Source organism: Mercenaria mercenaria, chromosome 11 (genome assembly GCF_021730395.1).
Source record: "Mercenaria mercenaria strain notata chromosome 11, MADL_Memer_1, whole genome shotgun sequence".
NCBI classification, from domain to species: domain Eukaryota; kingdom Metazoa; phylum Mollusca; class Bivalvia; order Venerida; family Veneridae; genus Mercenaria; species Mercenaria mercenaria.
Window position 1 is genome coordinate 62822717 of NC_069371.1, and position 26822 is coordinate 62849538.

At 33.7% G+C, this 26822-nt stretch overlaps 1 protein-coding gene across 2 annotated transcripts; it reads right to left on the reverse strand.

Annotated features, from left to right (window-relative positions):
- On the reverse strand, positions 1-25309 carry LOC123532055 (BTB/POZ domain-containing protein KCTD6-like). 2 transcript variants are annotated; one of them, XM_053517563.1, is made up of 2 exons: positions 25134-25309; positions 1-908 (listed from the first exon to the last, which is right to left on the reverse strand). In XM_053517563.1, the coding sequence occupies exons 1-2, from the start codon at positions 25146-25148 to the stop codon at positions 207-209; spliced, it is 717 nt and encodes a 238-aa protein (XP_053373538.1). In that variant the 5' UTR covers positions 25149-25309; the 3' UTR covers positions 1-206. The 2 variants fall into 2 exon arrangements, with proteins under 2 accessions (XP_053373538.1, XP_045169339.2); XM_045313404.2 differs by lacking the exon at positions 25134-25309 and adding an exon at positions 12232-12270.
- Between the last annotated feature and the right edge of the window lie 1513 nt (positions 25310-26822).

Genomic DNA, 26822 nt, shown 5'->3' on the forward strand with positions numbered 1-26822 from the left:
CTATTTTCATACGTTTGTATTAGATATGTGTATATTATGTATATAATGGTGTAATGCGATTACATATCACACGAAAACGATTCTTTACAAACTACTTCGTTTTGGTTGACTGCCTCATCAAAAGTAATCATTATAGTTTTGAACAGAACGAATTGGGAGAATGTAAATATTTAAAAACACTGAAACAGTAAAGTTTTAACTCGGAATCATTGTAGTTTCAATGATAGTAAGGCAGTGTTGCTAGTGTCAGCCCTTACCCAGCAACGACGACATTCAAAGTACAAAGGTACATGCTTATCAATGTAGATGTACTTTCCAAAACCCATCTCATTTAATGTATTAGCTATGTAAAATTTCATCTCTTTCTCTTTTATATTACTCTTTAGCAGAACAACTTTAAACTTGCCCTTTAATGCATTAAAAAGATCAAAATCACGTCTGCCACCAACACATTCTGCTTGACATCGAACATTTCTCACAAACAACACAATGATATCATCTTCAGGCCTTGCACAATGTATGTAAAGTTGTTCAAGTGCATCTTTCTTCAAACTTTCATACTCCTGCATATCTAGGTTGTTTCTCATTTCCACAATTCGTCTCCGATATTGTACTGCATGGTAGTTGTCTAACGAATGAACAAGTGGCTGTAAATTAAAGTAAACAGCAATATCATAAATTTCCAGAGCTTTTTCCTTTGGTGGCAGAGTCCCAAATCTTAGAAAATTCAAAATGTGTCCAAACAGATTTACATCACAGTCAATGAAGAATCGGCCATCTTTGTCTTTACTAATCACGTGACGTCCACTAAACATGGCGGCCAACATGCTTTCCGGGTCCTTTCTTAATGTGGCGAGCAACGTCGTCACTAGTTTTCCACCAATGTTTAGTTCAACCACATCTGGAAACTGTAAAACAAACATATCCATTTAACCGAATCAACTATAACACTACAAGTAATACAAGAAAATTTCACAAAATTACATACTTTTTCCTGATAGAATATAAAATTAAAATGGTAAAATATAGAACTTCAGACTCCATCTTCTTCCTGTAACAGCTGGCAATGCAACACGATATACAGTAAATCATATACTAGAGATCATCTCCGAGTAAAGGCCATTAACATAAAACCTGCTATATCAAGGACACTATTTTATTCTCTAGTTTAATCATAAATAATTCAGATTTCCTTGTGTTGAGAGACCAAACTGTTATTCATGGAGACGTTTTAATACATGTACAAGAATCAAACATGGTACACTGACAAGGTACAAATTGTTTCGAAAACAGTAGATGAAACATTTTCTTGAGAAAAAAAAATTCCAGCGATAGTTTTGAAAACAAAAATCATACAATAATCATGTCCATGTCACAGAGCGTGAATATTGAAATCATATACATACAGAGAGGATGAATCACAGCGTGTTTCAGAAAAATATTGATGTTGATCAAGTGATTTTCAACTAAATTTTGTTCAATATTGTGTTTGAAAAGTTTGCGGACGTCGATCGTTTTAATAAAAATGTTAATGCATTTAAGTTTTGACAATGTCTAATAAGAAACGAATTTACTTTATCCGTTTGATGTCACAGATTTCATATAATTTTCTGTGATGTTGTGTTGAGGGGTTTGAAAATAACACGTGGTTTAATTTTGACTCGTGAAATGTTCGTTAATATTCGTATTATGTTATCCCCAAGTACGGTCCTTTCTTATTTGTTTTATCTGGTACTTAAAAATTAATTACGCCGAAGATATGATACGTTATCATCTCAAGTTAAATGTACATGGACGAAACACTTAAACTCGTTCAGCTATGAATATACTGATAACATTTCTCACCAACGTGTTTTTTAAATTTACTAACCATTAGAATTCGACTTAATACCTGTAAACACGATATTTGTAAAAAAAAAATAAGTTTTAACATGTTTATATGCAGGCACTGTGTTGAATCAATCTTAACCATACATGTGCATTTTCTTTTGCTTTGCTCCTTATCAATTTCCAAAATGTCCAGGTTTCTTACAGGGAATGTCAAGATTTACACACTGGTAGAACAAAACGAATGCGTACACTGCTTAAGGATGACAAGTTTAATTTTGTTTGTTTTGTTGGTTTCCCTTTTAAAAGCAAGATAGCTAGGCGAGCACGATTGTTTGTGTCAGATATCTTGACCACGTGATCGGTATGCCTACACTGTCACTAACTTGCGAGAGTTTTGTGTTATAGATTGAATTGAACAGATCACCATTTAAGACAATTTTGTGTACACTATCTGCAACAAATCCACAACTATCTCTTACAAGATGTCACACATATTTTACAATAATGTCTAAAATGGTATTTTTTGGTGGTTTTTTTTTCATTTTCCATTTTTCACCATGATAAATACGTACCGGACCTCTGTGATATACCCCTATTGATAAAACTACAGAAAATGAACTGACTGAATTAAAAATTATTTTCGCATTCAGAATTTGTTTTTTCAACATCAAAGGAATTCGACTTTGCCTTGCATAGCCGGTTTTGAAATACGCCGTGCTGTCCGGCTTTGTACAGAGGGTGTACCGAACTTGGATAGGCGCAAAACAAGTCCGGTTGCAATGGGTGCAAATAGAGCTAAATCTGTGTAAGCCTATCTAATAATGTTATTCATGTTATTCATTCAAGGCCGGATTATCCGGTCACGTGGTCGGTACACCGATATGCGACGTATCGTTTCGATAGGACTATTCGGTATGATCCGCATGTTTACCAAATTGCGCGCGCAACTAACCAAACTAAAACAAGTGCAAATCTGTCGAAATCCGTATGCAGGGAGAAATTGTGGTACTCAACTGAGCCCATTTGTAGGATCGATACGAGTGCATTATCGCACATGTCATGCTGTTGGGTGCAGTCAAGTGTTTTCCTGCGAAGATATTAATCGAGATCTTTGACCGAGATTAATGTCTTTGCAAGAAAACCCGAGATTTCAACCGACGCCATGATATTTGCGATAAGGCATGAGTTTCTGTCCTTTAACTCTTTTATCGCATGGAAACAATATTGTTTCATCCAAAATGAAATCGATTTTTTCATAAACAAGAGTTCCCCACTGGTAGCCTTCAATGTCATATGAACGCGAGGACGAGTCCATTTCATGATAAGTAATAAAATAACAATTCATAATGTTTGAACATTACTTGACAAGTAAATATAAGTATTGGTTTCATTTTAACTATCATCTAAGTATATGGCAATTTGCTCAGTCGGGTAAAATGCAGATAACAATAGGATATAAGCAAATTGTTTTGTGAGTTCGAATCCTGATGAGTTCTTTTTTTCAGATTTTTTTTTCCCTTTTCGTTTTCTTTTTTGTTCCAATATTTTCGTTTCTTTCTCTGATGTTTTCTATTTGTATATATGTCTTTATATAACATAATAGTATTTTCATTATTTGCTTAAGCGCATGAATTTAAGCAATATCATCTTTGATATAATGCAAAACCTTTCTAATCCGCCATATCAGCTTGTCGTCACAGAGCACATGAAGGAATTTAATTTTAAATGCAAAAATGAAATCAAAAATAACTGTCGAGGCTGAGTTTCGAACCCACGCGGCAAAAAAAATCATTTGGACATGGACAGTATGCTTTACCACTGATCTTATTTGTACTTAGTGATAAAACTAGAAATATTTAGATTTTAACATGATATTAAAAAAAAATGTTGAATCCCTATGTTCCAGTTTATCGTATTTGTAAATATCAAGTTATCGTTGGGGCATAGTATGACCTTTTGTTTGAGTGTAAAAGAACTATGCCGATATATATCGCCATACTTTTCTTATATAGCTCAACGGGAAACCCTATTCTGCTACATATCATCACAGTTATTTCTATACTGATATTATATCAATACAGTTATTTCTGTTATCGGCACAGTTCCTGGCTGTGAAGAATGTAAACATGTCTATCGCAATGAAAAGATCAAACTTAAGGTTGGGTGCGCACCATAAACCGGTTTAAGCTCCCCAGTGGTGTTTTTGCCACTGACCGTTCCAAGGCGGTGCCCCGCTGTGTTCCTTTGTTTGTTCGTATTGTCCTCTTGTGTAGGCTTTGTGTGTGTGCGCGTGTATGTGTGTGTGTTCCTTTGTTTGTTCGTTTTGTCCTCGTGTGTTGGCTTTGTGTGTGTGCACGTGTATGTGTGTGTGTTTGTGGTGAGTTTGTAAACGCTGCCAACTGGGTAATTTCGTATGAATACACACCAACGTACTGTGGATACGCCTCGAACCGGGGAATTCCCCAGTTCATTTTAACAATACCACGTTATTCCTGATCTTCCAATTAGTCATAACATCGGAATTTGAGCTATTCTGAGCGATAGAAATTTATTCCCCGGTACGCCGGTTCTGGTATACACATATCTCACACACAATCGGAATTTTTACAACGGTGTGTATCTTTCGCCATTTACTGCAGTTCCCCAGTTTACCTGTATACAACTCGTAGTACATACACAACGAAGGTTTAAATTATTTTCACTAATTTAAACATAATGCTTTCGTCATTATTAAGTTTAGAGTGAAAAGATTATGTTGATTAATTCATCAATTACCAAATTTAAATATCTTTTACGTTCACAAGACAGTATTATATATTGATGTTACCGCAAAATCTTTTCCGGCTTATTGTGTTATGCGCTTTTATTTCTAAGTAAATGACTTAATTTGACAATACTTATTTAAACTGAGAATATTATAAACACAGGAAACACTACTCCAAATATACATTCTATATATATTCATCGCATTTAACAAACTTTCAACTCAGGCGCGGGGGCTGAAATATATATTCCTTTTTGAATAACCGTGCGGGCATTTGAAAAAATAAATGTAGTATTACCCCCAAAAGATGTTCATATATTCAGCTCATAATGCAATTACCTATGTAAATTCAACAGTAATTAATACAGCAAAGCCCAGAGAATTTTAATACAGTTTCGCTATTTGTAAAAAAAGAAAAACAACATTTTGTACATTAACTTATTCAAAATTATTTACTACACATCAAAGAAATGCATATGAGGATCTGACTCCAGTACTTTTAAAAATACTGATTAAGAACCACGTGAAAATAATAAAACCTATAACATACAGTAGCTAACTCACAGTTATCTTAACACAGGATTTTCTGCTATTTTCGCGCTGTTTTTTGTTCACCAATCGCAATTTGTTGAAATCTATGATGTAAAAATGTCCCAAAAGTAAAATTTAATTTAATACCTCTCAAAAAACCTGTGCTGCTTTTTGAAACAGCATTTGTTAGTCATTATTGTGCTATTTAATTGACCTGTCGAAACATGTTCCCGGCTTTCATGTTAATCTTATATAGGCTCGAACAGAATATAATAAAAGCCGGGCCCATTTTTTGACAGGTAAAATTAAATTGGGACAATACCTCCTACGATGTTTATACATGTTTTAAGCAGCTGTCAACTTGTTACGCAATTATCTACGTATGTTTGAAGAGTAGGGGAATACTACAAAGCCGAAATGTTTAATACAGTTTTATTTTTATTAAGTATTTGTCCAATTTAGAGACGAGACCATATTAACATAACATTAACTAGTTAAATTACTGATTGATTTTATCTACACATATCAAAGAAAGTGACACGGGGATCTGTCTCCAATACATTCTTAAAACTGTTTAAACACTTGGAAATTCAAAAGCCTAGACTTTGCTAACTCGTGCATTTACCTTAACACAGGAATTTCATGCTATTTCTGCGCGATTTTTTTTAGCGATCGCCAAGTCTAGAAATTTCATGAAAAGAAAAATGTTTCAACAAAGCATAGCTATAAAGTGTGTTGTACATGTCCGAAACAATTGTAGTTTACGAGGGTTTTCAAATAAAATGATAATGCTGCGGCTGCACGGGTTTTAGGATCATTTGGCAAAAAAAATAGAAACCATGGGAACATCAATAAAACACAGGGGAAAACACAGCAAAACAATTCTCAGCAAAAAAATAAAAAATAAATAAATAAAAAATAAATTTGATGTTCACATAGCGAACAGATATATTCTACAGAAAAATTGTCCCAGATTCTGCAAACCTGAAGCACACTATCTTAAAACTTATATCATGAATTGCTATATTTTAAAAAGCGTCTTATCTTTTTTAAACTGTCGCTTTTAGCATTAAAAAGTTATTAATTTGTTACACAAAAACCTTGACGTGAAAAGTTTGAAAGCTCAAAGCCCTCAGTGTGTTACTGACATCCCAAAGGGGTTTAATTTTTACAATGCATTGCTCATTAACCAAAAGGAGTTTTTTCTGTCACTGACATTCCTATCATTCTCCCATAAGTATGAGTATGAAATACATTAATCTGCGCATGATATTTTCTTCAACTTCGGTTCCGTAGAAGTTCAATTTGATCAAAACAAGTTTTAAGAAATTTTGTTTTTTTGGAGGGGTTGGGGAACCACCTCCCCACCTGCTTATCATTTGTTCATTCAGTGATATTACACACTGTGTTTTTTTTTTTGCGGTAGCATTTATGGGTATTTTGGGGAAAATAAGAACTAAAATTATTGATGATTGAATTGACGTGCTGATGAAATAGAAACAATCACAGTTTTCTACAGATGAGTTCCCGGGGTTTATTAGAAAATACGTAGTAACGCATCGTATCATTCACAACTTACTATACATGTACTATCGTTTAATTGAAACTTGAAAACAGAGAAATTTTATTGCGATTAAAGGAATTTATTGAATATACATGCAAAGCTTTTTAAATACATAACGATATTTTCTTTTGTTACATAAAATGGTTTTTTTTCATACTTCACTCATGTAACGACCGACACAAAATTAGCCCTTTCCCTTTCGGTGACACATTAAACGCAGTATTTATTATGGGTTGCAGAAATTACTTTAGTTTTGACAGTGGCCATACGTTATTTACTGGTATTAATAGCATTGAGGAAACACAAATATATAATAATCATAAAAATACTTACGATATAAACGTTTTGATTAAAACAACAATATCATGAATTTAAAATACCTATGTTTATTTTATTTTAAACTTCCTTGATCCCGAACGATTTTTACAAAGAAAATTTTCCCTTTCTGCATGTACTTTGTTTTGAAAAGAGTACTGATAAACTTTGCGGTAAATTCAGCTGTTGCTTCAGTTTTCATTTTTCCTACCTTTGAAATGTTTTACTTTATATACATTTTCGTGATCCCAAAAATCCCAAAAGTTTTTGTATGCAATTAAATCATTTCAGTTTCTAAAGGAAAAAATCATCACAAAATTGGGAAAAAGGCTTTCGGAGTGTGGGATTCAAAACACACGACCCTTTACAAATTTTGAAAGATTAACAAAGTAAGTCAATGTTTTACTGAAGCCTGGTTTTCTAAAAAAAGATAAAAAAAAACCTTTATATGGGAAAATAGTTTGGAAACAAAATAACTATGACTGGAAAGTTTGTAAAGTTTGTTTTAAATCTTTTTTTGATATTGAATTGCTATTTCCCGGGTAAGAAATAACGATTTTCATGGCAAAAGTCAGGGACTGTGAGTCATTGCGGAGCTTGAATTTAAAAATTCCCCGATTTTTATTTCCTGTTTCCGCATATCGAACCTAAAATTACTTTGCATTTAATAAGCGCAAATCTTTTTTTTTTCTAAGAAAATCAAGTTTCGTTAACCGTTATCGGGGAGAAAAAAACGCAAATAAAAATAAATGCTTTGGTTTCTGTCATTCTTCCTGATTTAAGTCATGTGTTTGCCTCGTTCTATCTTATTAAAATTAATTACCTACTACTATTGTTTTCGTCTCAAGCCTGAGTCATTTGGGTTTTATACCTACTCTAGGAACGCATTTTTGTAATGCCTTATCTTTTTGAAACTTATCATTATTTAAAAAGCAAACGGTTTCTATAGTTTAAACATGAAAATGTATACAATGTATATAAAATAATACACAGTTTAAATGTAGGAACACAACAACGGAAAAAAAAATATACTGAATATTACGCCGATTGGGAGATTATCCAAATAATTGTCTGGGGTTTTTGTGTATGCATGATTTCGTAAATCCGAATGGGTTTTAAAGGAAACCCACACTTATATGTTTGACTGTTTTAATTCGTCTTTTAAACGGTTTGAATAAAGGAAAAATAAATTGTCTGCTTAGCACAGATTCAAGTGCGGACCAGGGATTGGGGCAATTTTTTTTCTCGCTCGGCTACGCTGGCATAGTAATTTTATCATTTGTTCTTGGTTTAAAATATAAATATGCATTTTTTCTCGCTCGCTAAAGCTCGCATAGGCAATTTGTCTTTGGTTGGGTAAAACAATGCATTTTTCTTGCCGCTACGCTCGCACAAAAAAAGTCCGACAAGTTGCATGAGCTCCTATAAAGCTTTTTATTTAAAGTTAATAAACTTTAGTAACCCCTCCCCATAAAAATCCTCAGAAATCGGCTTACAAATTCTACTCCGAGAAAACTTAAGCAAGAATAAGTCTGACGAGTCATTAAAAAAAATTGGACTATACGAGCATGTTATTTGGGTTGATTTTATCATAAAACCTGTCCTTTTTCAATACCAAAAAAAAAACACATCAGAACGCCAAGAATGCACCAGATGGATCTATTGTTTTCAAAATGTTCCGGTGGGTGGATTTGGGTGGGGAGGGGGGGATGGGGACATGCCCACGGACCCCTAAGTTTTTCTACTACAAATATTTTGCACCCCTTACACCAAATCCCGTATCCACCTGAGATTTTTGAATGCCTACTTAAATTTTTTAGTTAAAACATAAAGAAGGAACTAAAACAATATACTTATTCTTGCAAACCAGACGGGGATTTCCGGTTACTTTACCGGTGCTGGAAAAGTCCATCTTACACCCCGGGGGGGTGTAAGAGACACTCGTGCTGTAAATGACGTAAAATGAACTACATATATGTAAAAGATTTGTGTTAGTAAATTTTTAATTTTATTTAAAAAACGGAATGAAAATTCAATCCTTGACAGTTCCTATTGGTTCCTGATAGTATATATTCTCGATCAAATCTCGTTATTTTATCAAAATTCATTTTAACGTTACGCTGGGAACTGGTAAAACAAAAAACCGGAAGTAAACATTGTTGTTTGTTTTGAAAAAGTCATGACGTCTTTCCTGTTTACGGCGTTGGTTTCCGCGCTTTATTAAATACACGCCATAAGAAATAGTTCTAAAAAAAGAAGCGTTCAATTGATTTTATTTTATTATTATTTCTTGAAAACCCGGTAGGCAAGAAAAAGATTCTACCACTGGTTATAGGCGCAGATGGAAATATCCGGCTCTCGAGTAACTGTTTAGGGCGGTAACCCGCAGAGAGCCTCGTTTACCGGCCCAAAAAGTTACCCTCGACCGGATATTTTTTATCTACACCCCTAACCATGAAAGAATCTTAAATATCGAAGTTCAAAAGTTGCCGGAGGCAAAGGAAAGTGATTTAAGCACACAACTGATAAAACCAGTACCGGTACTGTTTAGTGCTTTATTAGTCTCTGGATCATGAGTCTGGTTTGTTCTTTTATTGTTCTATGTTTTGTCATAAACAGTATTTTAATGTTAACATTTGACATTGACAATTTTTTAATGTCGAATGATTGACGTTCAAAATGTACCTCATACAGAATATAGAACTTCTCTATTGTCTGACCGCCCTCTGTTTTCGGGTGGTTAGAATCGCTGACTTAAATCACCCGTAAGTATCACTGATTAAGGGGCTGGGTTCAATCCTTGCTTTCCCACCAGGTCTCCTTATGTAAGAAAGAAAGACAGCTTGAGTACTAGAGTACTGATCTTTCCAGGAAAGATTGATGGGTAAACTGCCCACCTGACATAACGAAATAGTGTTTTAAATGGCGTAAAAACCCATCAAATCAAATTAAGTCCCTCGGTTATCTTTTCTCATATATATATATGTACAGGAGCTTCCGCATTCACCATTTTAATAGCTAGTTCCTCGTTCAACTTTACAACACGTACCCGGTTAGTATAACACTTGTACCTCATTATTCTTACACTAACTCCCCGTTTTGTTGAAACCACAATTTTTCCCCATTTCGTCTATAAAACAAACACCCGGTTTGTTACACATTCACCTCAGTTGGTTTAAACACAAAATTCCCGCTCTGAATGTTAAAAAATCTCATTGCTTTAACAATTGAAGATAGCTTTAATCTAAAGCCTCGGATAATTTTAAGATCATAAGAATAAGAGTTGATAGAAATATGATAACTGTAGCTACAGTAATAAAGAAGTTCCCAGTTGGTAGGTTTATAGCTTACATCCCCGATTGGTTGCGTTTACATGTATGCGTGTGCACGTCTGCGTGATGTAGGTTTCGTTTTGGGGAGGCTGCGATTTTGGTACGTGGCATTCCCTGTTTGATATTTGTCTTTGTTTTTAAGGAAAATAGCCACACCATGTGATGAACATGAAAAGACTAGACTGACGTCGAATAAAACGAAATAACTCCTTGTTTATTATCATTTTATTAATTTATGTAGTTAAACACTATCATAAGACATGTACAATTACAACACGTAAGTTTAAATTCTTAAACACGAATTTTTCCCCATTATGTTTTTTATTGTAACAGTTAATGTTTTGTTCTCCTCAAAAAGCAAACCATTCAATACTTGAAGTGCTGCGTGTGCTTTTTTCATGTTGTTTGTTTTGTCGATTTTATGTAGCATTTCAGTTACATTTAATTGCTTTAAACTTAAATCTGGTCCAAGACATGGATTTAATTTGCATTCATGATGGAAAATGGGTACGTTTCTTCGATCAGCTAAAATTGAAATCTTATTATTAAACAATGCGTCAAATAACTTTTTTTATCTTATGTCACTAATTCTCGATCCTAACAAAACCTTACTTCATTTCCCTATTCGCTTACTTGAGCTATCTATCCTAACTTTCTAACCTCATTCTAACCTATTCACCAGAAAAATGATCTCCACGTGATATGATGTGCAATACCTAAGTTAACTAATTATCACCTAGACATACCTGTGTTAAGTTACATTCTTTATAATATCAAAAAGCAGATTGAAATGGCTATATCAAAATATATATTTTAACAGATATTAGGCGCTTTATAAATGCTTTGGTTATTTATGCCATACATGAGCATCAGTAAATATACTTAAACATAATTATACACTCTTGACTCCATCCCTGAATTTTCAATGACTTTATATACAACAAGTAACGCAGTTTGGTCGATGTAATAGCTTTTTGCGCAACGTTTACATTGGTTCCATGCTTTCTTGTCAGAATAGACATATACTCATTAATATCGTGAGCTAAGCAAAGTTTTATTTCTTTCCTAATTTCTGCATCACGTGTGGCAGAAATTGAATGTTTAAATCTGATATTTACAGACTTTACAGCTGTGGAACCAAAACAGTCTGCTGAACAACCATCTCTTTGAGACAAAAACATTACAATAATATCATCTTCTTAATAATTTCACGAGGGAGTAGTCCGCCGTATTACCGCAAGGTGTATAAATAGTGTTGAAACACTTTTTTTGTTTTTTTTTCGATTCTAATATTCCCTTAATCTAAAACTGTTACAGTTACTTTAGATAAAATGTAGTAGCGCTCTTTCTTGGTCGCAACAAAAACATTGACGTAACCGCACGTTAACGTGACGTCATTGTTGCGTAAAAACGTTTTAACAGAGAAAAGCATATTAGAATAGTTTTTACATTAAAACACATGTATACACGTTGGTGTATTATTGAGACACGAATACAACTATGATATACTGATAACCCATTCACGACTGTTTAGTAAGTTTGGCTTTATAATTCATACCTGTACCTGAGGTATCTAGACTGCACGCTTACATGATTTTAATATACTTCCTTTATAGAATGTAACATGTCTGTACAAGTATTTTATCACGCAAGCACGCTATGTTCAATCAATCTTAAGCCTGTACATATCTTTTTTTTTATTTCGTTCCTTTCAAATTTCATATGGGGACTGTCTCAATATAATTTTCACAATCTGTTTATGTTATATTATTATGTAACGTTCAGTTTATAATTGTGAAAAATTTATAAACCAAGTAAGGTAACAAGAAACTGGTATAGATCTAAGCAAGCCTGACACATACATTACTGCAAATAAAGTAAAGAATAAAACATACCGTTGTAGCATCCATTGAAACGTTCAAGAAATAAAATCCGTTTAATTTTGTTTGTTCTATTGATTCCCGTTTCATGGTAGAATAGGCTATTTCACGTGTTTATATACGATGTCGCGTGTCCTGTCTACAAATATCTTCATGACATTAAAACTGCATTTCCGGCTTTTATGGCAAATATGCTACACCAGTATTACACATTCACCTGAGCCTCCGTGGCGGCGTGGTTACGGTCGCTGACTTTAAATCACTTGCTCTTTACCGACGTTGGTTCGAGCTTTGCTCAGAGCGTTGAATTCTTCGTGTGAGGAAGTCATCCAGTTGGCTTATGGAAGGCCGGTGGTTCTACCCAGGTAGAAATAAATCATGGAGAGGCACTAGGGTGTTCCTCCACCATCGCTTCTGATAGTTTCTGCACAGATGCATTTCGTAGTGGAATTATGGATGGACGGCATGGCGAAGAATTCAATCTTATCTTTTACAAAAAGAGTGCGACAAAGAGGGTCATTTTGCAAACGGATGTACCTCTAATCAGTCCAGGTGATTCTTTGGCCAACGAATAATTACGGGACCAAAATGAGCATTAACAAAGTCACCTCCAGAGGAAAAGCATTCGGAAACGTCGACTCGATCCAGTCAGGCCGAGTACAAATCATCAGTAAGTATTTGTTCTTTAAAAGATGTGCGATTTCTTTGTGAATTTAAAATAAAATGAAATAATTGCAATTCAACCTTATTCTGTTAAAGACAGGTAAAACAATGTACTAGCATTCAGTTTTGAAAGGAGTCACTGTTAAGTCGTTTAACGTTGAAATCCTTTCTGGTAAAGAAGACTGATATGTCATACCTTTATTTTTATTTTAAAAATCTATTTCTTTTCATATGAAAACAATACTACTATGACAAACAAAGCCTATAATGTATTATCATTTATCAGCCGCTACAAATTATTTTAGTAAAAACGTTTAATCCTTAATTTAAGTGTTTAAAAAAAATGTCAAGAAAGACCATCTTAAATTTGAAGATTATAAGGTAGCGTAAGAATTTCGGATTACAGACGGCTTCGTGTTAAGTTTGATTTAATTAGTGGTTATCATTATTTGTCTGTTAAACCAGAACATCATTCTTACTTGCGGTTTCCTGGTACTTTAACAGGAATCAAAGATGATTGATAAGTTGCAACCGAAGTTCCTCGATACATATTCATGTTGTATTTACAGTTGTGTTTCTTTGAAAAAGCACTGGATAAAGAGAATAAGATTATTGATTTTGATGATTATGGTAGTTTAGATGATTTTACATTTTTCATTTTATTGACGCATGTTTGGACAGCACGATGTGGATATATATTTGCGAACGATTATAATACTAAACTTCGTAGCTTTAATTCGTTATTTTGGACACCTACGTCTGGAAATCTTGATGTATTCATTCATAACTGGTCCAATGACAAAACTGGCAAGTACCTCCTATTGCTCTGGCACCTATAGTTATAAGTCATCTTTTAGAAAGCATGGCAAAGGGTTCTCTGGTGTTGTCTAAATGCCCTTCTAATACATTTGTCCCTATCGTTTTTCTAAACTATACATACTCAATGTTCTTTTATTGAAGATCCTTTAAATATTTATGTTCAAGAATAAAGATACTTATTCTGGTTCTAAAATAAATCAACAGTAAACTTTTAGTCGTTAGTCTTGATTGCAATTTATTATTTACAATGTACAATGATATTGTGTGTTAATAGGAAAAAACCTCTTACTAGATCAACTTACAATATTGGAGTCATAGATTAGAATATGTATTGAACGATGTATACAGGTATTTTTAAATCGATTAGATGAAAAAGAAGTAGCTGATAAATGCGGTTATTCCATGCTCTCTCGTCAACTTGTCTTCAGAAGTAAAGGAAACGGTTTTGCCAAGTACGGAAGAATCGACAGTGCGTCCTTATAACTCAAATGTATTTAAAAACTCTGTATCTTGATGTGTAAAATGCTGTTCTGAATTATACCACCTTCACCTGTTACACTGGCTTTATATTTAGTGTATATTATTCAAGCAGAAGATTCAAGTTGTGGCAGATCGAAATTGAATCAAACATTTTATGCTTTTAAGTGGTCATAAGACATGACACATGTTTAACCTAGTCTTTGTGAAGACAAATGGTTCAATTTGTGTTTAGAAGGAAGTTGTATTAGACAGGTTGCAAAAAACAAAGCCTACAACTATAGATATTTAAAAAAAAAAAGTTTCTCATTTTGCATCTGAATAATAGGTTGTATGTTGACAGATTATTAGGTTATTTATTGTAAGAGTCGCCAGTTTCTTAAGGCCTCGAGACAACGCGACCATCAAAAACGGTATCGCATTAAGACCTGCTAAGAAATCGGACTGTAAAATTAAAAACAATAAGAAATGAAGTTAACAATAGGATAAAATACTCAAGGGAAATCTTTTAACAATTCAAATCCTCGGCAACACTGGAAATTGGTACGAATGTTGGTTAAAGAAATTTCGAGTAATATTGACTATATTCTGCCCATATAAAACGATAATAATAACTATACTGGCTCTGATGCAGACAACGCAAACCTTCTAAATAACTATTTTGTCTCTATTTCAACGCTTGGTGACTCACAAACAGGTCTTCTAGGATTCATCCTTAAAACAGATAACATTCTTAACAATATTGTAATAACAGAACAAAATATAAAGGGCATTTTATCGAATTTAGCTATTAAGGGGCAGCACACGATATTTTGTTGTATTTAACGAACTGTAGTTTTCTAATATAAAAGTTAACACCCTTTTCTTTTCGTTTTTCTAAAGTAGCGACCAGTAGTTTTGTATGGGAATATAAGTCTTTGAAAACCTGATATGCTAGAAAATTTCAAAAAAGCGTTATGAAGTAAGTGGATTTTATATGAAATAAAGAACAGCCGGATTAAGTGGTGTTCAGCCTATTAATAAGGCTAGCGGTCCGGATAAAATATGTCACCAAATGCTAAGACATACGTCAAAGTAAGTATATTTCCCATTGAAGATCACGTTCGGAATAAATGTATCCAAATTTGTGAAAATTAGCAAATGTTATGCCAGTCTTAAAATTTAAACAGGACGAAAAATCTTGGCCGTCAATCTTTAGACCTATTTCCTTAACAAGCTGGTAAGGGAATAAAGTCATGTTCAATAATTATATATATAATAATCTCTATTCTAATAATGTAATTTACAAACATCAGTCTGGCATTTCACAGTCTACCAACTTATTGATATCTACTATGTATAATAAGTATGTATATCCTTTAAAGCAAAACAACCGAAATTTATGTTATAATGCTTGACTGTGTGTATTTCAGTTATGTAACGGTGGGCATTTAGTCTAACCAGTGATCCTGGGTTCTTTACCAGTACAAACCTGTTTACCACAAGTTACTATATGTACCAACTTCTCCACATGAATCGGAGATTGAGAAAGTATATTGTGATATATCTAAGGCATTTGATAGAGTTTGGCATAAGGGATTAATATGGTATGTAAAATGGTATGGTTTCTCGAGCAATATTCTCAGCTGGATAAATAACTATTAAAGAGACCGTTCACAGAAAAATGGGACAGTGAATTCCATTACGTAGAAAATGCTGTTTTGTCAAGATACAGGACTAGATTAGATCTTCTTTACGTAATTATTCTCATTAAGCCGAAAACAGAAGACGAGTTCAATTAGGTAATTATGATTTAATGTATAAACATGTACGACACGATTTATATTGTAGCAAATACTATTTGAACAATATATTATGTTCCACAATTTAGCACATAGAGCAGTAATTAAAAATACACAAAGAGCTATAAATTCAAGAAACAGCTCATTCAAATTTTAATTCACATTTGATGCACCAAATGCATCTAACACGCCACACTACAAGTTCTGAGTATATCCACTGTCTATAGTATTTTAACACATTTAATAACAAGAATACATAATCATGAAAGAAACTGAACAAACGAAAAAAGAACTGAGGAGGAAAAAATGATAATTAATGAATAAACATGAAGCAACTAAATATTGCAATGTAACGAAATGAAGCGAATAAATGCAAATGAAGCAACTAAAAGTACTGAAAGGAAATAAATGAGAATGATGCAAATAAATGAAAGGAAATAACATGGGTAGGTGGGAGTGGCAATTTCAAGATCCGACTGCTACAACTACGTATCGACAACTGTGAAGATATTTTGTAAGAAAAAAGTTCGTAACTATAATGCGTAGTAATTTGTAAACAGGTACAAAACTAACCAATCAGAAAACAATTTAGGAAACAACTAGCATGATGTCACGTGAAAACAAGGACCAATAGAAGAGAGCGTTTCATTCTAATAATTAAATAATTTTATTGTTGATATAATGTAATATAAAGAGACCGTTCTCAAAAAATGAATATTCGTCAGACAATAGTTTTCTGATACAAAATATGTGAATTCAAAAACTGATTTACATATATAAGCATGGTTTTTTGGCAGAATACCTGGTTTTCCAAATTCTGTTGGAGACTCTACTTCATATCACTTGAGAAATTGAGAAATGATATCGACATTTTCACGCTATCCAGTATGACTGATATGTACTCTAAATCCAACATAAGACTATAAAATGAAGTTGATAATAGCATCCGTAAATCACCTACGCTTGTTTCTTTTAAATATATAATTTATAATAAAAGAAACAAGCGTAGGTGATTTACGGATGCAGCAACTTAAATTTACTTCTTTACAAACCATCTAAGAGATGACCCTATTTGCGCATATGGAAAAAGAATGGAAGATATAGAACACTATCTTTTCATAATGTACCTTATTTTAAAATGTACGACTTCAAATATTTCAAAGTACTCACACTTTCCATCCATTAAATCCACACAAAGCGAATAACATGGCTGACAGACCGAATGAAAAGGTCTCAAAAATGACATGAAGATATACATGAAAAAACACAGATCAGTTCTATTGACATATATATCTAGCGCGCTCTGTTCACAGAATACATGTAGTATCTAATTCTAAACAAGAGGGCCAAGAGAAACACACCATAACACAGCATAACAGTGTAAACATGTTTGACCTAGTGATTTCATGGAAAAAAATATTTTGACCAATTATCATTAAAATTAGGGCAAAAATCTTGAGTATAAGTAAGTATTTCCATTGAATTGACCTACTGACCTAGTTTTTGATCCCAGATGACCCATATTCGAACTTGACCTAGATTTTATCAAGGTTATCCTTCAATCAATTGAAAAATACAGCCTCTATCGCATACATAAGGTTTTTCTTTCATTTGAAATAGTGACCTAGTTTTTGACTCCAGACTACCCATATTCGAACCTGACCTAGATTTCATCAAGGCAACCATTCTGACCAGATTTTATGAAAATCCAGTGTAAAATGCAGCCCCTTTTGCATACACAACGTGTTCCTTGATTTGACCTAGTGACCTAGTTTTTAAACCCAGATGACACATATTCGATCTTGACCTAGATTTCATCAAGGCTATTATTCTGACAAAATTTCATGAAAAAATAGCCTCTATCGCATACACAAGGTTTTACTTTGAATTAACCTAGTGACCTACTTTTGACCCAGATGACCCATATTCAAACTTGACATAGATTTCATCAAGGCAATCATTCTGACCAAATTTCATGAAGCTCAATTGAAAGATACAGCCTCTATTGCATACAGAAATGTTTTCTTTGATTTGACCTAGTGACCTACTTTTTGATCCAAGATAACCCATAATCAAACTTAATGTACATTTTATCAAGACATTCATTTTGACCAAATTTCATGAAGATTAATTGAAAATACAGCCTCTATCACATAAACAACGTTTTTATTTGATTTGAAATAGTGACCTACTTTTTGACCCAAGATGACCCATATTCAAATCTGACCTAAATTTCATCAAGTCAATTATTCTGACTGAACTTCAGGATAATCATTGAAAAATATAGCCTCTATCGCATACACAAAATTTTTCTTTGATTTGACCTAGTGACCTAATTTTTGATTCCAGATAATCCATATTCAAACCTGACCTAGATTTTATCAATGCAATCATTTTGACAAAATTTCATGATGATCAATTGAAAAATACAGCCTTTATCACAAACACAAGGTCTTTCTTTGATATGACTTAGTGACCTACTTTTTTACCCAAGATAACCCATTTTCAAATTCAGCCTAGATTAAGGTTATCATTTTGAATTAATTTTAGGAAGATCAATTTAAAAATACAGCCTCTATCGCATATACAAGCTTTTCCTTTGATTTGACCTAGTGACCTACTTTTTAATCCCAGATGACCCATTTTCAATCTTGACCTAGATTTTATCAAGGTAATCGTTCTGACTAAAATTCATGAAGATTAATTAAAAAATACAGCCTCTATTGCATACGCAAGGTTTTTCTTTGATTCAATCTAGTGACCTAGTTTTTGATCCCAGATAATCCATTTTCAAACATGGCCTAGATTTCATCAAGGTTATTGTTCCGACCAAAACTCATAAAGATTAATTGAAAAGTACAGCCTCTATCGCATACAAAATATATTTCTTTGATTTGACCTCGTGACCTAGTGTTTTACCCCAGAAAACCTATTTTCAAATTCGGCTTAGATTTCATCAAGGTAATCATTCTAACCAAATTTCATGAAGATCTTTTGAAAAATACAGCCTCTGTCGTATACACAAGCTAAATGTTGATAGACGACAGACAGACAGACGACAGACGACGGACATCGAGCGGTCAGAAAAACTCCCCTGAGCACTGCTCGGGTGAGCTAAAAAGGGGTACATCAGAGGGCTGATCATGTCGGCGCCTTTGTAACAGAAATGCAACGTTTTCTGTTTACTTTCTATTTCATTTTCATTTTTTGTCATTGAAAAATTTTTCCTGGTGCTTATCTTCATTTAGTTATATCATAAAACCGGCATTAGTTTAATCTACAAATTACCAGACGCCGTAGGAAGTGTTGTTTATGATGTTGGTATATTAACTTAAAATTTAACCCATTTGATATTTTCATACGTTTGTATTATATATGTGTACATGTGCACGAAAACGATTCCGTACAAAATACTTCGTTTTTGGTTGACATACTTTTTCCTGACAGAAAATATAATTAAATGGTAAAATACATAGGTAGGGGGCCAATAGGGTCTACCATGCTTCCGACCTAGACTTTTTTTCATAGGTACCAAACTGTTCGGCAGGACCAACCCTTTCGAAATCAAAAATGTTCTCATGAAAAAACTCTTTCCCACTATATAAGATTTCACTGTTTCCATGGCAACCGTTCATTGTTTTGGAAAATACGAACATATTGAGGATAATCAGTCAAATCTTGGTCAGTTTTGGTGATAAAACAATAAAAATGGTGTCAAAATGGAGCTAAAACATTGGCCTTTAAAAAGCAACATAAAAGTACGTTACCACTGTTCTTTGCTGTATTTAGAAATTTATATGAAGAAATCTGAACCATTAATTTCAATATTACGATATCATGGATTTGTTAAATCTTTAAAGTATTAATTCTAACATTCGTTCTTCACTTTTATCAACAAAGACATTATCTAAAACATTCATTACACATTCAATGTTCTCTTTTTCATTTCGAATTAATGCATCTATCAGTTTAATTATACTAATATCTGTTTCTTAAATATGTTGTTCTTTTATTTGATGGTTTCAATATTGTTGTCAATACTTACAATTTACATTGATTATATATTTTTATGTATATATTCTGTATAATATTAAACATGTATACATCCCTGCTAACATTCATACACTGATAATAGTGTTTCATTTTTGGGGTTCCTTTCATGGAAATCGTTTTAATGGAATATTTATCTCGTTTTGTGTTATTGTTAAGTGCATCAATGCAGTTATTTACGTGAGAAATAAAGCATTTTTTTTAGTTTCAGAAACACATGTATTGTATTGAGATATTCATGGGCTTATTGATGAAATATTCACTTATGAAAAGCTGCACTGAACAAAAACTAAAAATCAAAATGAAATTTCAAGTACTTCAAGTAGTCTTTAGATTTAAACTTATATAATTCGAAAAAGCAGTCTAGAATGTGAATGATATTAAGTCTATAAAAGCCAAATTGTTAGGAAAACAATCGCATAATACTATTTAAAACTGTCATAGAAAGATACTAAGTGCTGTATGAACGACACTAATGAGTCTGAAAACACTTTTCATTAGACTTTAAGAAGATCCTTTTAAAGCAAAGATCGCAACCAAGCAAAACGATAGCAAACTCAGTTGGATCATGGCTGTTTATGAGAGGTAATGAAGTGTAAAAAGCACCTTATGCCTCCTACCACTGGCTCAAGAGGAATTCTGTTTTAGTAAGTATGGTCCAAAACAACACTGAAAGTGAGAACGAGGATGTTATTTTTTACAACCATCATATGGCACTTAAAGAGTATTTAAGGGATAGCAAATTGTTTTTTTAAGCTCATCCTTTTGAAGCATAACAACACAATCGAGCAAAATAATAGCTGACTTGATTTGATTATATCTGTTCGTTAGATGTAGTGAAATCTGAAACTGCCCTCATACCTCTAGCACTAGCTCTGTTATAGTGAAATTTTATGGATTACTTAAAATTTGAACTGAAAAGCAGATGAAATGTCTGAAAAATATGGAATGCATAAATTACGAGGCAGTAGTGTTACAAGAATCAATTTCTGTACGTCTTGATTAAGATGTTACTTACGATGTTTTCACTTTTATGTTACCTAATATAGCATATCAAATTTGCTCTCTTGTTGATTATCTGTTATGAATAATATTTTGCTTTGTAGCATATCATTCATGAATTAGAAAACAAATGACAAAAGAAGATCATAGGCTCTCAAAATCGCTTTATTTTTATGAATAAAATTTGATTACACTTTGATTCTGAAGCAATTTGTATCATAATCTTGAGTTTCTTGCTACAGTTTGAACTTTTGACAAAGAAAGGTACCGGCAATGCCTTTGTCACAACCTTTAATATGCAACTTAATTGATAATCAAACTTTTTTGTTATGATTAATGCATAGTTACTCTTAGTAGTGTTGCTCTTAATGTTACGGTATATCCAGGAATATTTCAACACAATATGATTTAGTCCTTGTCTGTACAATTTAGAATACCAAAAAATATTTTGTACATTCTGTCATTCTTGTAAATGTTTCAAAAGGTCTACAATAGTCTTCTTATTTCATATGTATAAAGTTTTATATATTTCTTATATTTTGATTTGGTATCACTGAACCAATTTTGTCCAACTGGAATTAGTTTTAAATCTAAAGTTCTTTCTTTAAATATCAGCATATTTTCTTTTGTTTATTAGTTTTGGTTTAGTACAACTATGCAAAAGAAATTCAGTCATGTAATATTGAGCAGTTATCCTAACAAGTGTTGATGGATTCTGTGCTGGCACTACTTAGTTCTCTGCAGGCAACAGCTAAGTTCTTCGTATTGTACAGGTGGGTGTAAGTCTACTTTTATTAAGCTGACTTTAGACACGATGTCTTTATTTAATCGTCACGAGAGCAAAGGCCTCATCCATATATCTGACTCAGGACCCTATGATTCAACCTATAAAGCTAGGGTTGGTTTTGTATATGTTCTTTAAATGCTACTTTTTCTAAAATTCAAAAAGTAATTTTTTATGATATATGAATTTTACTAACAGGAAGAATGAAAGTATTAGCTCTACGATCATAATAATTATTATGGATTCACAGATGGATATTATTGCGTGTTTTATTGAAATTCCATCTAGAATTAGAGTTACATGGATGGTGCATTATATTTTAGACTATTTCTGAAATAACAGAAGAAAACCGTCTTAAAACTAACAGCTAACTGTTTAAATAAATCAGTATGCGACAATTTAGGCTTCGGCTTCTTTTTAAATATCTTTTTAAAAAGCATTGGTTAAGGTAACGTATTTTAAAGTGTGTTACGGAAAACATATCACACTCTCTGACAAGTAAGGAAATATATTGTATTATTATAGTACAAAATGATTAATATTAATCATGTTTATGGAATATTTTCTGAATAATTGATGCAATACAACAAGGTTGTTGAAATGGTAACGTAACATGTGTAATGTATGTTATACTTTTATTCTTCCTTTACTAAAGTGTTAATTCTATATCTAAAAACATTATAGACCGCATAAAAAATGGTTTTTCATTGATAACAATCATATCACTTTTTTCAGTTTTAGGGGTTTCAGAATTGTATTCGTTGTTTGTTACACTGGTTCATTTTATGCAAGTTAGCTGAGCACATCCAGTTTTGAGTAAACAAATGTGCCACAAATGTAGCAAATTATTATATTACAAGACACTGAGAGACTTTAAGACCAGAACAAAGCTGATTAGTACATTTAAATTGATTTGAAACTTAGAAAATGTTTTTCTTTAAAAAAAAAATTATTTTTAACATTCTCATTAATATTCATTAATATGCAAATTAGTTACTTAACATAAAACATATGCTGCTTTTTAAATGCCACGGTCTTAAGCTCCATTTTGACACCATTTTTATTGTTTTATCTCTAAAACTGACCAAGATATGACTGGTTATTCTCAATATGGTCGTATTTTCTAGAAATGAACGGTTCCCATGGAAACAGTGAAATCTTATATAGTGGAAAAGAGTTTTTTCATGGGAACATTTTTGATTTCGAAAGGGTTGGTCCTGCCGAACAATTTGGTACCTATGAAATAAAGTCTAGTGGGGATGCATGGTAGACCTCATTGGCCCCCGTACTAACAGTGCTTCAGACTCAATCTTCTTCATGTAACATCTGGCAATTGTATTCTACATATATTTGCCTTTCGGTCATGTTTCTGTTGATAAAGAGGGATATAGACAATTATGCATTATATAGATCACTTTTACGCCTTTATAAATGTATTTAATGCATGCAACGCTATCAACAGTAAATCCCATGCTACAGATCATCACCGAATAAAGGCCATTAACTTAAAACGTTCTATTAAAGACCACTATTGTATTCTCTGATTTAATCATAGATATTTCAAATTTCCTTGTGTTGAGAGACCCAACTGTTATTCATGGAGACGTTTTAATACATGTAAGAGAATCAAAATGGTACACTGACAAGGTACACAATATTTCGAAAACAGTAGATGAAACATTTTCTTGAGAAAAACAGAAAATTCCAAAAATAATTTTGAAAACAAAAACCATACACTAATCATGTCCATGGCTCAGAGCGTGAATATTGAAACGACATACAGAGAGGATGAATCACAGTGTGTTTAAGAAAAATGTTGATTTAGTGATTTTTAACTAAATTTTGTTCTCTTTTGTATTTGAAAAGTTTGCGGACGTCGATCTTTTTAATAAAAAGGTTAATGCATTTAAGTTTTGACAATGTCTAAAAAGAAGCGATTTTCTGTTATCCGTTTGATGTCACAGATTTCATAAGATTTTCTGTGGTGTTGTGTTAGGGAGTGTTGAAAAGAACATGCGGTTTAATTTTGCCTCGTGTAATATTCGCTAATATACGTACTTTGTACATTCATTTATTTTCCTCTTCCAAAAAACTCAAACGTTCAGTCCTTTCTTATTTGTTTTATAGTGATTACTCGGAGGGTATGATACGTTATCATCTTTAAATGTACATGGACGAAACACTTATACTCGTTCAACTATGAACACACTGATAACTATGGTGGCTGATTTCTGCCATTTCGCGTTTTCGCCCAGCGACCCCGCCGAACGAAAACACGAGAATTAAGAAGTTAAAATGGCGGGGGCGCGGGGCGAAAACTCGCTATTTAGCGGGGGCACGTAGCGAAAACACGATAATTAGCGGGGTCGCGGGACCAGAATTAGTAACTGGTATGTCGGGGACGCGTGGCGAAAACACGATAATTAGCGCTGCTTAAACGCCGAGTTTTCGTACCGCGCCCCCGACATTCCAGTTCCTAAATCTCTCCCCTCGACCCCGCTGATTATCGTGTTTTCGCTTCGCGCACCTGCTAAATAGCGAGTTTTCGCCCCGCGACCCCGCCGAGCGAAAACACGAAAATTAACAAGATAAAATGGCGGGGGCGCCAGGCGAAAACTCGCTATTAAGCGGGGGCGCGAAACGAAAACACGATAATTGGCGGGGGCGCGGGCGAGATTTAGTAACTGAAATGTCGGGGCGCGGTGCGAAAACTCGACGTTTAAGCAGCGCTAATTATCGTGTTTTCGTCTCGCGCCCCCGACATACCAGTTACTAAATCTCGGTCCGCGACCCCGATAAACAGCGACTTTTCGCTCCGCGACCCCGCTAAACAGCGACTTTTCGCTCCGCGCCCACGCTAAATAGCGAGTTTTCGCCCCGCGTCCCCGCCATTTTAACTTGTTCATTCTCGTGTTTTCGCTCGGCGGGGTCGCGGGGCGAAAATGCGAAATGGCAGAAATCAGCCACCATAGATAACATTTCACACCGGTGTTTTTTTTTTATAATTTATACAAATCATTAGGATTCGACTTAATACCTGTAAACACGATATCTGTAGAAAATTAAGATAAATGTTTAACATGTTTATAATTTATGCAGGCACTGCGTTGAATCAATCTTAGTCATACCTGTACTCCAAAATATGGTGAATGTCCACTTTTTTATTAAATTCTTTGTAACAAAATTTTCTTTCCAATTAAAATTCAGTTGATATCTGAGATTAATGCTTTTACAATTATATTTGAATTATCGAAATATAGATTAGATGAAGTAATGCTACTGGCCATAAACTGGAATCAAACACATCGTTATGCTTGCAAAAAGTAAGGCATATAACATACCGTCGTGGTATCCATTGAAACACGTATAATGAAAAGTTCAAACACTGATAGAACAAATTCGAACGTGCACGCCGCTTGAAAATGACAAGTTTAATTTTGTTTGTTCCGTTAGACAAGATAGCTATGCAGTCACGATTGTATGTGCCGCTTATAACATTAAATATTAACCCCATTGAACATTGGCCTCATCAAAATTCAACTTTGAAATGTTGGCGGGGTCAATTTTCAACGTTGAAAAGGGACCTCTTGTTAAAAACTTAATGTTAAAATGTTGACAGTGTTAATTTTCAACGTTGAAAAAGGACCCATGGGTTCTATTTTCAACGGGGTCAGTATTCAATGTTACACTGGCAGTCCTGACCACGTGATCGGTAGGCCTACACTTCACGGATTTTCATGAATAGTGTCTTTTCGTATTATAGACTGAATTGAATAGAGCAACATTTTAGACCTTATTATACACACATTGTCTGCAACAAATCCACAGATATTTATGTAATTTGAGGTGTCACACATATTTTACAAAAATGTCTAAAATAGTGTTTCTTTTTCATTATGGAACATCGTAAAGTTGTATCGGACCTCAGTGGTATAGCCCTATAGATAAAACTACAGGAAATGAAACGGCTCAGTTAGAAATTATTTTTTGCATTCAGTGTGTTAAACAGTCAATTTCATTTATTTTCATACTAGACATTTTTTTTTTCAACATCAAATGGATTCAAATTTGTCTGGCGCCTGGCCGGTTTTCTAAAATGCGCTGAAGGTGCTGTCTGACTTATCACCGCAAGTGTACTGTAGTCGGTTACTTGTGCAATAAGTTCGTTGTAATTGGTGCAAATAGTGCGAAATATGTGTTGGTGTAAGCCTGCTTAATCTTCTTGGGTTCGATTCATTCAACGCCGGATTATCCGGTCACGTGATCGGTACACCGAAATGCGCCGTGATGTTTCGATAGGGCTATTCGGCATGTTCCGAAGGTTTACCAAATTACGCGCGCTATTAACCAAACAAACGAGTGAAAATCGGTTGAAATCGGTGTACATGGAGAAATTTAGGTACACAATTGAGCCCACATGTTCTAACTATGTTCTTTGTAATACCGTATTTGTAGGACCGATACGAGTGCATTATCTCATATATCATGCCGTTGGGTGCAGTCAAGAGTTTTCCTGTGGATATTAATCGAGGTGTTTTACCGAGATTAAAATCTTTTCAGGAAAATCCGAGATTTCAACCGACATCATGATATTTGCGATAAAGCAGGAGTGTCTGTCCATTAAGTGTTTTATCGCATGGAAAATTTTTTTATCAAACATGTCAAAACTGAAACTGATTTTTCATAAACAAAAGTTCCCCACTGGTAGCCCTAAATGTCATATGACCTTTCTTGTTAGAGTTTTAAAAACCCTATGCCGATATATATCGCCATACTTTTCCTATACAGATCAATGGGCAAAAAACTATTCTGTTATAATACATTATCAAAGTTATTTTTATAGACTAAGTGCTATTATATCAATACAGTTTTTTTTTCTGTTATCGGTGCAATTCCTGAGTGTATAAATTCCTTGTTCCATAAACAATATAATAATGTCATCTTCAGACCTTGCACAACATTTGTAAAGTTGTCCAAGCGCATCTTTTTTCAATTGTTCATACTCTTGCATATCTAGGCTGTTTCTCATT